The sequence below is a fragment of the Pelophylax lessonae genome (genome assembly GCF_965119305.1).
Source record: "Pelophylax lessonae genome assembly, chromosome: 10".
Classification (NCBI taxonomy): domain Eukaryota; kingdom Metazoa; phylum Chordata; class Amphibia; order Anura; family Ranidae; genus Pelophylax; species Pelophylax lessonae.
This window is the reverse complement of record NC_138777.1, coordinates 229410382-229426892: the sequence shown is the minus strand read 5'-3', so window position 1 is coordinate 229426892 and position 16511 is coordinate 229410382. Positions and strand designations below refer to the sequence as shown.

The following is a 16511-nucleotide window of genomic DNA, read 5'->3' as shown; positions in this document are numbered from 1 at the left end:
TTTTGTATACAGCGTCAAAACGCTCAGATGTGAACAGGGGCCATTGAAATGAATAGGATTTGTCTTGTTGGGCGTTTTGAGAGCTGATCCTAGAGCAGAAAAACGCCCCAAAAACGCCCCAAAACGCCTAGATGTGAACGGAGCCTAAAGGGGTTATCAAACTGATTTATAGTTTTCATCCAAAGGCTCTATTGATATTTAAAAATAAAGGTGCGTTTTCCTAAAATATTCAGATTATATATTACCACTCAATGTAAATCAGCCTCACGCCTTTTGTGTTCGTTTCTTCTGCCAGTTATAAGTGAGCAGATTAAACATTGTATACCATTCTACATGGGCTTCTAAAGTCCTGGCCCTGGTTGCTTCTTGGGATCTCGAAAGCGGCTAGAAAGTGGGTAAGACATTTTTTCTTTTTTACTATAGCTAGACCTGTCTTAGGATTCTTCCAATCATTAACTGAATTATTGCTTTAGAATCGTAGTCTACATACTGTGACTCATGGGCTAAATGCGGCCCTTTGCTTTAACTGGCCCTTCAGGCACTCCTCCGCCCACTGATACGGGGCACTCCTCCGCCCACTGATACGGGGCACTGCTCCGCCCACTGATACGGGGCACTGCTCCGCCCACTGATACGGGGCACTGCTCCGCCCACTGATACGGGGCACTCCTCCGCCCACTGATACGGGGCACTCCTCCGCCCACTGATACGGGGCACTCCTCCGCCCACTGATACGGGGCACTCCTCCGCCCACTGATACGGGGCACTCCTCCGCCCACTGATACGGGGCACTCCTCCGCCCACTGATACGGGCCACTCCTCCGCCCACTGATACGGGCCACTCCTCCGCCCACTGATACGGGCCACTCCTCCGCCCACTGATACGGGCCACTCCTCCGCCCACTGATACGGGCCACTCCTCCGCCCACTGATACGGGCCACTCCTCCGCCCACTGATACGGGCCACTCCTCCGCCCACTGATACGGGCCACTCCTCCGCCCACTGATACGGGCCACTCCTCCGCCCACTGATACGGGCCACTCCTCCGCCCACTGATACGGGCCACTCCTCCGCCCACTGATACGGGCCACTCCTCCGCCCACTGATACGGGCCACTCCTCCGCCCACTGATACGGGCCACTCCTCCGCCCACTGATACGGGCCACTCCTCCGCCCACTGATACGGGCCACTCCTCCGCCCACTGATACGGGCCACTCCTCCGCCCACTGATACGGGCCACTCCTCCGCCCACTGATACGGGCCACTCCTCCGCCCACTGATACGGGCCACTCCTCCGCCCACTGATACGGGCCACTCCTCCGCCCACTGATACGGGCCACTGCGCCGCCCACTGATACGGGCCACTGCGCCGCCCACTGATACGGGCCACTGCGCCGCCCACTGATACGGGCCACTGCGCCGCCCACTGATACGGGCCACTGCGCCGCCCACTGATACGGGCCACTGCGCCGCCCACTGATACGGGCCACTGCGCCGCCCACTGATACGGGCCACTGCGCCGCCCACTGACACGGGCCACTGCGCCGCCCACTGACACGGGCCACTCCTCCGCCCACTGACACGGGCCACTCCTCCGCCCACTGACACGGGCCACTCCTCCGCCCACTGACACGGGCCACTCCTCCGCCCACTGACGCGGGCCACTCCTCCGCCCACTGACGCGGGCCACTCCTCCGCCCACTGACGCGGGCCACTCCTCCGCCCACTGACGCGGGCCACTCCTCCGCCCACTGACGCGGGCCACTCCTCCGCCCACTGACGCGGGCCACTCCTCCGCCCACTGACGCGGGCCACTCCTCCGCCCACTGACGCGGGCCACTCCTCCGCCCACTGACGCGGGCCACTGCTCCGCCCACTGACGCGGGCCACTCCTCCGCCCACTGACGCGGGCCACTCCTCCGCCCACTGACACGGGCCACTCCTCCGCCCACTGACACGGGCCACTCCCCCGCCCACTGACACGGGCCACTCCCCCGCCCACTGACACGGGCCACTCCCCCGCCCACTGACACGGGCCACTCCCCCGCCCATTGATATGGGGCACTAATACCTCATTTCCACTATGCAGATCGGTTTGGGTGGGTTTGGAACGTTTTTTTGAGTGTTTCCATTATGAAAGTGGCCCATACGACCAAACCAAACCGCACTATTCTCTCCTTCAGATGTAGGGCTATAGGAAATGGTACGGTACTGGGCGGAGCTACTGGCGTCACATGATACATTCCACTGATTGGCGGACAGGAAAACGTCAATGTTCACGCCAAACGAAAGCGCAAAACAAACACCACGTATGGTGTAAACCCTGCATGGCCCCTAGCGGTCTGACCTGCAGTGGAAATGCTCACCTGAATAAGCCGGACCATTCTAACCCTTCCAAACTGTACCGACCTGAACCGTTCCGCTCACTGGAAACTAGGCATAATTTTCCCACTGCTATGGGGCACTGTTCCTCCCATTGATATGGGGCACTAATTTTCCCACTGCTATGGGGCACTGTTCCTCCCATTGATATGGGGCACTGTTCCTCCCATTGATATGGAGCACTAATTTTCCCACTGCTATGGGGCACTATCCCTCCCATTGATATGGATTACTATTCCTCCCACTGATATGGGGCACTAATTTTCCCACTACTATGGGGCACTATCCCTCCCATTGATATGGGGCACTAATTTTCCCACTGCTATGGGGCACTATCCCTCTCATTGATATGGGTTACTATTCCTCCCACAGCTATGGGGCACTAATTTTCCCACTGCTATGGGGCACTATTCCTCCCACTGACACGAACAAGGAGGCACCACTCCTTCCACTGACACGAACGATGGGGCATTTTTCCTTCCACTAACCCCAACAATAGGGCAGAATTCCTCCCAATTATATAAACAATTAGGCACTACTAATACCAATGATGGTGCACTATTCTTCCTCCTTTCACTGACTACAGGCTTTATGTAAATTTTTTACTCACACTGACCACCAAGCCAGTGACATCATTTACTCCCACGGATGCCAGGGCATTTTCTACTCCCATTGGCCATTCCTGCCCCCTTAAAGTCTTAGGGACAGTAGACTGCACCTTTGTTTACAAAATCTGGTGACCCCTGCTTTCGGACATGAATTAAAGAGGTCATCTGAGGCAGACCTGGACAGCAGCCAGTTACAGATTCAAATCTGCGAATACTAATACAAATAAGGTCCGGGATGTTTAATGCAGTGCCATTCAGTTAACATATATTAAAAATTTAGCAGTACTGCCACTTTTCACAATAAAAAAAACCCATAATTCTCTAACAACCAATCAAATAATCTCATTCTTGTTCTAACAAGCTCCAGAGACAACAAAATTGATTGGTAGATATTGGAAACCCTAATAGTTCTACATCATCAAGACCATGGCTTTATTGCAAACTTAATATTTTGAGATTTAAAGAGGAAGTTTACCCATAACAATTTGTAAACCTAATGTTCTTTAATAAAAGGAACATACATTCCACATTAATAATTATACTACCAAAATAAGTGTGTGCTGTAAACTGCCTCCAGCATTACTCTGGTTTCTTCTTGCTGGAGGCTGCCATTTTGTTGAAGCCCAGGGTATTCACTTTCCAATTGGAAACTCTTACCCTCCCCATGGTCTCCAAAACTATATGTCACTTTCGTCACTTAAAAGATGTACATTTGCAGCCTCTTGGCTCAGATAGAGGGGAAGGCTGTCAGAAGATTTACAGTAGTAAAGTTCACAGGCTGCTCATGAGGGAGAAAGGAGGGACTATCGGGAGATGAGATAAGTCAATATACGTTTAGCTCTATTTTGTCTCCCTGGCAGCAGAGGTTGTCCTGTCACTTCTCCTGCTTTTTCTTTTCCCCCTCCTGAATCTGTGTTCCCTCTGCACAGTCTGTCATTCCTGTTGTTTTCTTCCCCCTTCAGCATGAGTAAATCTTAAAAGCAGTCAGCGGATTGGCCTCTAGAGGCTCTGATTTTAGGCACAGTGCTGAGAATAGCAAGCAACTGAGCATGTGCAGAGCAGGGCAAGACAGTGCATTACTGGTTTCTACACAGTATAGACACTTATTTTTAATGTTTTACATAACTATACCAGCAAAAAGGACATTTTCTAAAAAGCATATAGCCCAATGCAAAGTTTTTAGCTCATGGAAATGTTTGAGCAAGATTATTACAGCTTGCCACGTTCTGAGTGAGCATCAAACATTCTACAGTTTATAATAATAAAAAAAAAAAAGTCTAAGAGGGGTATTGATGATAGGGATGACATAACAAAGTTTATCTTTGACAGCACTAAAGTTGACTGTGCTCTAAGTTTAACAAAGTTTGGTCCTGCTGGTTGGATAACTCCTTAACTGCCACTCCTCTGGATTCTTAAATGTCTATGAATCACTACCATAGGTGATTTGGATTCTGAATGGGTATGGGTCCTTGCTGTACAAGTCTGTTTAGTGCTTGAGCCTTGCACCTTTGTAGTAATAGTTGTACTACAATTTATTTTGTATTTTCAGTTTGTTTTTTATTGTTTAATTTACAATTGGGCAGTGGCTCCTGTGTGGGTCTATATAATAATAAAATGCAAACAAAAGGCAAAATGTAATCAACTTTTATTTTAAGGACTGTCAGGGGTTTGAACTATGGCAGAAGAAATAATGTGCAATTTTACAGGTGATACATCACAATGACTAAACGCGCAGGGCGGAGCTTAACCGATAGAGCAAGGTTTTGAGTGAGCCGCTGGCTTCTACAGTTCTCCCCATAACACGGCTTGATTGCATGCTGGATTGTGATATTAGGGGAGGTGGCAGCTTGGGATTTTTTGATGCCTGCCTGTTATTCTGAACTACAAACGTTGAGTGCATACATGTTTTTTTTAATAAGATGTTTAACTTTTACGGTGTACACTATGGGGTTTGCTTTCTTTTTGAGGTGGGCTTTGTTCTGAAGCTGTATTTACTACCGAGTTTATTGACCATCTACCGAAAGTATTTACATGCTTATGGGATATCCACCTACAGCTGTCATCTAAAAGCCTAAATGTATACTAAAAGTGCGTCCCTAAAATTATATATACAGAGTAAAGTATACATATACTCCCAGCTGCTCAGTGAGACGGGATGGGTGGCCTAGAGAAGAAGCACTTTTACACTACGTGCATGCATTCTGTCTTGTTTTGCATACCGACTTCTCATTAGGAGACAAAGCCATCATATCCAGAAGTGTGATGATACAGCCTGATAGACAATTCCTCACGATCAGAATTCCCCATACCCGTGAGGATCATCTGGCCTATTTGACCCATTTACTATATGGCACCTGGGTCCATGCTTTCTGGTGAGCGCATATACCTCCATTATTGGTGTTGGGTTCTATTTCACTGATGATTACTGGAATCAGAACACTTTGGCTTCTCACCTGGTTTCCAGTCTTTTCCACATGCTTTGGGAATTACAGACTCTCTTATTGATTTTTCCATATACTTTTGTTAACTGTGTTTTTGTTCACTTTTATATGTATACTTTACTGTGTATATATCATTTTAGCGCTGCACTTTTAGTAAATATTTATGCACAATTTATTAGGTCAATTGTAGTGCTGGCAGCCTTTGACCAATCGGGCACAGTGCAATGTTTTGTTAATCTAAAATCCTAGGTTGTTTGTTTTAAGACTCCATCCGCCCCTGTAACGAGGGCCCGCTTGTAAAGTGAGCATATAACCATGGAGGTCCATGATGGCGGTCTTCACGTGCAGTTCCAAAATGGTTGGAATTTTGTACGTTTCTGGACAATGTTTAGATATTGCAGTTCGTTTCACTGATTTGTTTAATAATTAAGGAATTATTAATTAGATTATTTTTAATAATTAAGGAATAACAAATTTTGTGTTTGTGTGTATATATATATATATATATATATATATATATATATATATATATATATATATATATATATATATATATATATATATATAAATAAATAAATAAATAATCAATGGTAATATAGCATATTTGTATCCCTATTGAGCATATTGTTTTTTGCATATAGATTCGTTTTTTTTCACCACATACACTTTAGTGTGCTTGCAGCTTGTCAGTACTCTTGATGAGCAAACTTATATTTTTATTATTACCTGATTAAATAGCTGCTTGAAAATAAAACCCCAGGCAGCCAACGGCTAGTCAAAGTTAGGTTCGGTAATACATTTTATACTTATAAGTATCTGCAATGGGAAACTTAGCTCAAATCAACCCCCACTTATTTTAATTTCCCCAATTATAACTTTTTAAAGTGGAATACAATATAAGCATTTATCAAAAATTAACTCCTAAATAAACACACATTACATAAATGCAAATAAATTATTATTGCCCCAGTAGGGGCAGTAAAAATGTATAGCTAGACTAGTTACTCTAGGAATTTTATTTTTATTTTCCAAGACATCTCAAATTTCCCATCAAAAGAATTAGTGAGGTTTAAATAATTCATTTTGTACTGCAGCCCTACGCGTTTCTAGGACTTTTACAACTAAAACTGCATTAAAACTGAGAATAAAAACTAAGTGTGCTAAATTCATTTTTTATTTTTTTTTTTTAAAGAAAATAAGTCTTTTTTTTTCTAGGGCATTATAACAAACTTTGACAGCACTGCTCATTTGATCCAGTAGTAAAATAAAAGGAAACCAAAAATGGAAAGAATAAGAGAAAAACAAAAACAAAAGGCGCGGCTATAAAAGAAAAAATGAAATGGTATGCGTACCAGCAGCGACTACAGCCGGAGGAGGCGATCCTGCCTCACCTCCACTTGTCTGACTCATTGGGGCGATGGAGGTCTCTTTGGAAGAGGGCAATTGCAGTTCCTTTGGGAGTAGGTCATAAACAGATTCTAAAAGAGAAATAAACAAGATACAACAAAATTAAAAGATGAAAATACTGTATATTTAATCTTCTTCAGTTAGTAATACAAACTCAAACACCACCTGCATGTACTGGCAAAATGCAGAATTATTTTATACCATATACAGTATTTCACAAAAGTGAGTACACCCCTCAAATTTTTGCAAATATTTTATTCTACCTTTTCATGTGACAACACTGAAGAAATGACGCTTTGCTACAATGTACGTGAGTGTACAGCTTGTATAACAGTGTAAATTTGCTGTTCCCTCAAAATAACTCAACACACAGCCATTAATGTCTAAACCGCTGGAAACAAAAGTGAGTACACCCCTAAGTGACAATGTCTAAATTGGGCCCAAAGTGTCAATATTTTGGGTGGCCAACATTTTCCAGCACTACCTTAACCCTCTTGGGCATGGAGTTCACCGGAGCTTCACAGGTTGCCACTGGAGTCCTCTTCCACTCCTCCATGACATCAGGGAGCTGGTGGATGTTAGAGACCTTGCGCTCCCCCACCTTCCGTTTGAGGATGCACCACCGATGCTCAATAGGGTTTAGGTCTGGAGACATGCCTGGCCAGTTCATTCCCTTTGCCCTCAGTTTTTTAGCAAGGCAGAGGTCATCTTGGAGGTGTGTTTGGGGTCGTTATGTTGGAATGCTGCCCTGTGGCCCAGTCTCTGAAGGGAGGGGATCATGCTCTGCTTCAGTATGTCACAGTACATGTTGGCATTCATGGTTCCATGTATGAACTGTAGCTCTCCAGTGCTGACAGCACTCATGCAGCCCCAGACCATGACACTCCCACCACCATGCTTGACTGTAGGCAAGACACACTTGTCTTTGTACTCCTCACCTGGTTGCCACCACACACGCTTGACACCATCTGAACCAAATACGTTTATCTTGGTCTCATCAGACCAAAGGACATGGTTCCAGTAATCCATGTCCTTAGTCTGCTTGTCTTCAAAAAACTGTTTGCGGGCTTTCTTGTGCATCATCTTTAGAAGAGGCTTCCTTCTGGGACGACAGCCATGCAGACCAATTTGATGCAGTGTGCGGCGTATGGTCTTACCACTGACAGGCTGACCCCCCACCCCTTCAACCTCTGCAGCAATGCTGGCAGCACTCATACGTCTATTTCCCAAAGACAACCTCTGGATAGGACTCCACTTCTTTGGTTGACCATGGCAAGGCCTGTTCTGAGTGGAACCTGTCCTGTTAAACCGCTGTATGGTCTTGACCACCGTGCTGCAGCTCAGTTTCAGGGTCTTGGCAATATTCTTATAGCCTTGGCCATCTTTATGTAGGAGCAACAATTCTTTTTTTCAGATCCTCAGAGAGTCCTTTGCCATGAGGTGCCATGTTGAACTTTCAGTGACCAGTATGAGAGAGAGAGAGCGATAACACCAAATGTAATACACCTGCTCCCCATTCACACCTGAGACCTTGTAACACTAACGAGTCACATGACACTGGGGTGGGAAAAATGGCTAATTGGGCCCAATTTGGACAATGTCACTTAGGGGTGTACTCACTTTTGCTGCCAGCAGTTTAGACATGAATGGCTGTGTTATGTGAGTTATTTTGAGGGGACAGCAAATTTACACTGTTATACAAGCTTCCATTAAAAAGAAATTTGAAAAGTAATTGTTTTATTTGAATTAAAGCGTAAACAGAGGTAAGCCTGTGTCTAAATGTAATACATTTGCACCCCTTAAATTTTTTAAATACCCCAAAAATTCCCCCCTCCTCAAAAGGCTGGAAGCCAAGATGTTAGCTGAACTAACTTTCCTGAGGATTCTCCCAAGGCACAGGCAGGTGCAAGGAGAAGGCAGCTCAAAACACTGTATCTAAATAGGATACAGTAGGATTTACTATATGGCCATTTCAAAGCCGTAGACAATAATATGGAGTAAAATGGACACCAGAGGGCGCTTCTAAGTGAAGCAAGTTAGTGTTTGCAATAAAGAACAGTAAAAAAAGCTCTCACATTTAGTAAGATGAAAGGCGGCATATCTTAAAACCAAGGGAAGTCATCTCAGGGACCCAGGATCAACTCTAGCAATCCAGGGAGGTGTAGAGAGAAGCTGCCTGCAGCATATAGATCAGGGATCCTCAAACTACGGCCCTCCAGCTGTTGCAGAACTACACATCCCATGAGGCATTGTAAAGTGTCTGACATTCACAGACATGACTAGGCATGATGGGAATTGTAGTTCCTGAATAACTGGAGGGCCATAGTTTGAAGATCACTGATATAGAGCTACAACACCACCAGAGCCAGTTGGAAAGGGTAGGGATATCCAAGGATGATGTCAGATGGCAGCGGGTTTGAAGGCGGTAACACCTCTCTCTCTCTCTCAAGCTTCAAGAGGCATTATTACTGCCTTGAAACGAGTAGCTATGCCCCCAGCATTGGATGTCATCCTGGTATTATCCCATGCTGTCCGGTACACACGGCGGGTGACAGATCCCCCTAGAGAGCAGCCCATGGGGCGCACGCGAGACACAATCCTGGGAGGATGTTGTATGACAACAGTGCTCCCACCCAGCCATCATTTTACAATAGGCCAGGCGGGAAGGGGTTAATCTTAATCTTCCATCTTTATACTTTGTTGCTTCCAAAGAGTCAGATGTGCCACAACTACCGTCTTGTAACGGATACATTATTATGAAATCAATGTACCCAAAGGAAACCCATGTGCTCTATGAAAATAGAGTCCCATTTGTGATTTAAATCCAACAACCAGATCTTCCGGGTTAGGCATCTTTAGAAATGTCTTAAAACCATACCGGCTAAGCAGAGGTATGCTACTTTTTTTTTTTTTTTGAAAATCTTTTTATTATTTGTAGCATAAACAACAACACACAAACAGTTGGTGCAAAAGAGTCAGCAACAGCCCGCTACCGGCGACCGGCAGCATGGATAACAATCCGGAACTTGGGGTGCCCACGCAGGGGCGGATCAATAAGACATCGAGATATGAGCACATATCAGTAGACCATATCAGTCACAGACAACAATCGGGGCGGCAGCCCATCCAATACCAAGATGTGTCTAGATGACCCCCGGACCCCCCCCTCCCAGACACTCTGCAAGCAGCTGTACCGAAGAGTCCGCCAGCCACCTGGCCCAGACTCTGTCATGTTTCTTGGGGCATCCCCTATGAAAGTAGGTGTCTTTGTATAACGGTATCACCGAGTCCACCAGTGCTCTCCATCGCTGCAGCGAGGGGGGGGACCGCTGTCTCCAGTGGAGGGCAACATTCTTCCTAGCGAAAAATAAGAGGAGACCCATGAGGGTGCGGTCCGCCACCCTAGGCAGCAGATCATCCAGGAGACCCAATAGAGCTATTTTAGGCGAGGGGTCGAGCGAAACCTGCAGAACCCCATTCGCAACCGCAAATATGCGCGACCAATAGTCCGCCAGACCCGGGCACGTCCAGAAGATGTGTATAAAGTCCCCGGGAGCGTGGCCGCACCGCCAGCACTCCGGGGAGTGGGAACCATGCATCATGTGAAGGCGGTGAGGGGTGATGTATGCTCTGTGGGCAATTTTATATTGGACCATGCGGTCCCTGATGGAGATCAGTATCTTAAAGGGGGAATCCCACATCTGGCGCCAGTCCTCCTCGTCCATGTCCGGAATGTCCCGCGTCCAGCGGGCCCGAAGGCCCGAGAGCTCTGGAGAGGACACCCAAAGGAGATGGGCATGCAGGATGGAGGCGGCACGGTCGGCGCAGTCATAACGGAGGACTCTCTCCAGGTCCGACAGCACCGCCCCCCCCCCGGGCGGGAACTGAGCTCCGAAGGCATGGGACAACTGCAGGTAACGGAACAGATACGATGGCGGTATCCCATGAGAGTCAATGAGGCCCTGGAATGTGGGAAGGGAGAGGTCCGCGGACAGATCCGAGATCCTCTTGATTCCAAATTTAGTCCAGGCCACCGGGTCCGGGATATTATATAGGTGTGGCAGGGCAGGATTAATCCACAGTGGTGCATTGGGGGAGACCGCGGTGCTCGGGTACACTTCTAACGCCAGACCTTGGCGCCAGGCCTTGATCGTCGTCCTCATGGAAGAGGTCAAGGCGTATGGAGCCTTGGGGCCCCTAAATAACAAATGCGACAATGCCTCTACGGACCCCAGCACCGCCGCCTCCGTCACCACTGCGGAGTTGAAAGCATCTGGGAGATAGCCACCACACCGCGGTGACCAGTTGGGAAGCCAAAAAGTACTTATGACAATCTGGGAAGGCCAGGCCCCCTTGAGACTGGGGTCTCATCAGCGTGGAGAACCTGTAACGGGGGGGGGCGGGAGCCCTATAGAAAGGAGGAAAAAATCTTGTTCAAATTGGTAAAGAAAGACTTGGGGATCCACTGGGGCGAGTGTCGGAAGAGGTAGGTCAATTTGGGGAGGATCTTCATTTTTACTAGGTTTACGCGGCCCAGTAGGGAAAGGGGGAGGTTCTCCCATGCCTTCAGCTTGGACCGAATGTCCCGCACCACCGGATCCAGATTGAGGGAAATGAACTCCGTAGGATCTTTGGACACCCGCACACCCAAGTACATGAAATTCTCGACCCACTGAAGCGAGAGATCCGACGGGGCGCCACTCCTGGCCTCCCCGTCGATCGCGAGCAACTGGGATTTCGACCAATTCACCCTCAGTCCCGTCACTTTGGAGAAATCATCCAATATAGTAAGCGCCCCCCTAAGCGAGGGACCCGCATCCTGCAAAAACAGGAGGAGGTCATCCGCGTACAGCGCCACCCTCTCCTCCAGCCATGCCACCCGAAGCCCCCGAACCTCCGGTGAGGTCCGGAGCGCCTCGGCCAGTGGCTCCATAGCTATAGCAAAAAGGGCCGGAGAGAGAGGGCAGCCCTGCCTCGTGCCTCTGGATAGCGGGAATGAGGGGGATAGCCTACCCCCCAATCGAATGGCCGCCACCGGAGAACCATAGATAGTCCGTAGCCACTCCATGAACAAGAGAGGGAACCCCATGCGCCTGAGGACCTCCCATAGAAAGGGCCATTCCACAGAATCGAAAGCCTTCTCTATGTCTAGAGAGGCGACCACCCTCGTACCGGAGTTCAGATGCTGCATTTGTAAATTGGTGAAGAGCCTACGCAGGTTGACATCGGTGGACCTGTGGGCCATAAACCCGGTCTGGTCCTGATCTATCACGGAGGGGAGGACGGGGCGAAGTCTGGAGGCAAGTATTTTCGTAAGAATTTTGAGGTCGTTGTTAAGGAGTGCTATCGGTCGGTACGAGGCACACAGTTTAGGGTCTTTCGGAGGTTTGTGAATCAGGATAACGTGTGCCTCCGCCATAGAGGGTGGTAGCGAACCCATCGTCAGGCAGTCGTTATACAGCGCCGCCAGGAGAGGGGCCAGGACACCAGAGTGAGTTTTGTAAAATTCGATGGGTAACCCATCCGGGCCGGGAGCCTTGCCTCCAGGGATAGAACGAATGACAACCTCCACCTCCTCCTCAGTGACCGGCCGAACCAGACCAGCGCGCTCAGAATCCGACAACCAGCCCAGGGCCACCGGGTCAAGTAGCCGCTGCAGGACCTCCGGCCGGAGATCCGTGGGAAGAGTAGTGGCATATAATTTGGAATAGAAGGCACAGAACGCCCCCAAGATCTCCGCCGGGGACGTGACAGCCTCCCCAGTAGGGGAAGTGAGCTCCGGTACCAGGGTGAGGGGGGCATCATGGTGAGACATCACCGCCAACAACTTCCCGTTCCGGTCCCCATGTTCAAAAAACCTCTGCCTGGATTGGTACATGGACAATCGGGTAACCTCAGACAGGTGGAGATGCAAATCTCGCATGGCCGACTGCATCCCCTCAAAGTGGACGGCCGAGGGGTCCCGGGCGTAACAGCCCGAAGCCTCCTCAACCGCCGCCTCCAGGGCAGACACCGCTGCCGCCTGCTGCACCTTAACAGCTTTAATAGCCGAAATATAATGGCCTCTGGTGACCGCCTTAAAGGCATCCCACACCACCCCAGGAGAGGATGTACCCGCATTAATTTCCCAGAATTCCCGAATCACGGGCGGGGTCTGGGCCACTATCTCAGGTTGGTCTATCCACTGAGCCCCGAGTCGCCACATGGAGCTACTACGGTCCCACCCCGCCCTGAGGACAACCTGCAGGGGACTATGGTCCGACAAGCCGCTGGGAAGGTACGAAACGTCCTCCACATCAGTCAGCATGGACGGGTTAGCGAAACCATAGTCTATCCTGGAGGATGTCTTATGGGAAGCAGAGAAGCAGGAATACACCTTCTCCTGTGGGTTTCTCCAACGCCAAATCTCTTGTAGCCCAGCGGCCTCGGACCAGTGGAGTAAGTCCCCAGAGAAGGACTTGGGAGGCGTGGGTCTATCCAGGTCCGGGGAGAGAATGGCATTGAAGTCCCCCAGGAGAAGCAGTTTGGCCGGACAATAAGCGGAAATCTTCTCCAGGACCGTGTACAAGACCTCAGCCCTAAACGGCGGGGGCACGTAGACACCCGCCACCACATACCTCTGCTGCCACAAGGAGAGCACCAGTATAACATATCTACCAGAGGGGTCAGTGTGTACCGCCTCCACCACAACGGGCAGGGACCGTCCTATCAAAATGGATACGCCCCTGGCATATGTGGAATAGGAGGCATGGAAGGCCCGCTGCACCCATGGTTTTTTCAGAGACAGAAGCTTACTGCCCACCAGGTGAGTTTCCTGCAGGATCAGTATAGAGGGACTGTAACGCTGTATATATTGGAAGAGCAGAGCCCGCTTGAATTTGGAATTTAGACCCCGCACATTCCAGGATAGCACCGAGAAGGTAGGAGATTTACGTGATGCCATCATGGAAGGTTATAAAAATAGACACCCCAGAAGAAGCATATGTGGTCACAGTCACCTGGGGAGCAGCAAGGCTGAGCAAACCCATGCACCAAACACAAACATGTACAAACAGTGTAGGCTCCCCAACGGGGAGAGCACAATATCCCCAACAGAGAAGTCTTACCCTACCGTACCCCGGCATCCCCATCAACCGGAAGGGGGAGACCAGGGCCAGTTTTGTCCCAAAACTTGAAAAAAGGAGCACGAGCAGGCGCCAGCCGTACAACCAGCTGGGCCTATCGTGGGAGCGAGTCTCGTGGCGTGAACTCCGCCAGGGCACCAGAGGGGCCCCCGCCGCGACCAGTCACTCCGCAGCGAGGGACTCCCAGACGCCCCCAAGAATAAAAAAAAAAAAAAAAAAAAAGGACAGGAAAAAAGGAACCAACCAAAAAGAATAAGAACAAAAAACAATGTAGGGTCCACAGTGGTCCGACCAACTACTGGCAGTCCGTTGCACAGAGCGGGAGCAGAAGTGAAGAAGGAGAAAAAAACAAAAAAGAAAATTCTGCAGAGCCACAGTCCACACGAGCTCCGTGGTAAATCAGCAATGGCACAAGGGCTAAACAAGGATACCCATGCGTTCGTCGCCCATAGGCGAGCAGGGGCAAGGTCTTACGGTCCAGGAGGGACAATCCAGGGAAAAAGAAGGGGAGGGCAATTAAGGGAAGAACAAGGAAACACAGGAGTCAGCTCAGGAATCATCCTACCACCGTCAGGACATCGTATGACCGAGAGGACCCAAGGACGAAGCACCGATCAGGCAGCAGCACCCAAAGCATCAATCCAGTCACTGGCATCCAGAGGGGTCTCAAAGAAGCGCACAGAACCCTGATGGGCCACCCGCAAACGGCTGGGGTACAGCATACTGTACTTGATGTTCTTCTCCCGCAGGCGACGTCTCACATCATTAAAGGATCGGCGGCGTCTCTGTACCTCAGCGGAAAAATCCGGGAACAGCATCACTTTAGTGTTTTCATAGGGCAATGCCGCCATTTTCCTAGCCGCAGCCAGGATCATATCCCGATCTCGATAGTTCAGCAGCCTGACCAGGAACGGCCTAGGAGGGGCACCGGAGGGCCGCCTGCCCGTGGGCACCCGATGGGCCCGTTCGACCACGTAAGTGGCGGGAAGGTTATCCAGGTGCAAGAGGGACTTAAAGAAGGTCTCCGCAAACGTTTCAGGGTGATCCCCCTCCGCACCCTCCGGCAGGCCCACCACTCGCACGTTATTGCGGCGCTGCCTGTTCTCAGCATCGTCCATCTTGGATGTAAGTGTGGCAACCAGGGATTGTAGTTCAGAGATCTGAGCCGAGTGTGAGCCCTGGCGATCCTCCACCTCTCCAATCCTCTCCTCCGCTTCAGACAGCCTGCCCCGAATCTTATCTAGGTCGTGGCGGATTAGTGCACATTCTGACGCCACGCCATCTATCCGGATCATGAGGGACGCCTTACTACCCTCAATGGCGGCCAGGATGGGAGCCGTGATGGCCGCTGCCTCCACCGATGCCTCGGCAGCAGCCAGGGAGCACTTATCCGGAGTACGCGAGCCCTGGGGAGAAGACATCCCCGCCGATGCTCCGGAGCCGCGGCCCGCCCGAGCGCCGTCCGTGATAGGCAAGATGGCGCCGGGAGCACACGTGACATGCCCCCGGCCCGAGCGCCGAGGCTTCGGATCCTTGGGTACCTTTCCCTTGGGCTTGGTTGACATCGCGCCCGGATCGGGAGGATGCAGGGAGGAACCGCAATCCAGTCAGCCGGGTCTCAGGGACAGGATCGCCTTGTAAGTGAAGGATGAAGTCGGATGGACACGGAGCTCTGCAGCCGCACGTCTTGTCCCGCTCACATCCCGGCCACCACAGAGGTATGCTACTTTACCATTCTTCATGAAGCGCATTTGTGAGGCCAGGCACTGTTGTTGGACGAGAAGGCCTGGTTTGCAGTCTGCACTCTAATTCATCTCAAAGATGTTCTATGGGGTTGAGGTCAGGACTCTGTGCAGGCCAGTCAAGTTTCTCCGACCCAAACTGGTGTGCAGTCATGTTGGAACAGGAAAGGACCAGCCCCAAACTTTTCCCACAAAGTTGGGAGCATGAAATTGTACAAAATGTCTTGGTATGCCGACGCCTTAAGAGTTCCCTTCACTGGAATTAAGGGGCCAACCCCTGACAAACAACCCCACACCATAATTCCCCCCCCCCACCAAATAATTTGGACCAGTGCACAAAGCAAGGTCCATAAAGACATGGATGAGCGAGTTTCGGGTGCAGGAACTTGACTGGCCTGAACACCTTTGGGAAAGCCAGGTCTTTCCTTTAACATCGGTGCCTGATCTCACAAATGCTCTTCTGGAAAAATGGTCAAACATTCCCATAGACACTCCTAAACCTTGTGGACAGCCTTCCCAGAAAAGTTGAAGCTGTTATAGCTGCAAAGGAAGGGCCAACCCAATATTGAACCCTACGGACTAAGACTGGGATGCCATAAAAGTTCATGTGCGTGTAAAGGCAGGCGTCTCAATACTTTTGACAATATAGTGCAGGTTATGATAGAAGTGCATCAGGTCTGTGGAAGTGATCTGAAGTGGTTTCGTTTCTGTGTTATCTTCCACAAAGTTGTATGTAAAGTTGAAAAGTGGAATGTTCAGAAAACTTCTGGTCTAATGGCTTTTACTGTTTTGGCATCCTTTATGG

General features: G+C 49.7%; 1 protein-coding gene across 4 annotated transcripts in view; it reads right to left on the bottom strand.

The window, feature by feature from the left end:
• The window catches only part of NFAT5 (nuclear factor of activated T cells 5), a 195272-nt gene that overhangs the window by 80277 nt on the left and 98484 nt on the right, over positions 1-16511 (bottom strand). For 3 of the 4 annotated variants that reach the window (XM_082270028.1, XM_082270026.1, XM_082270027.1), the window contains one exon: positions 6786-6911. In XM_082270028.1, the coding sequence (XP_082126154.1) occupies positions 6786-6911 (126 nt within the window). Of the gene's footprint in view, positions 1-6785; positions 6912-16511 lie in introns of those variants that run through there. The other variant, XM_082270029.1, reaches the window with a different exon arrangement.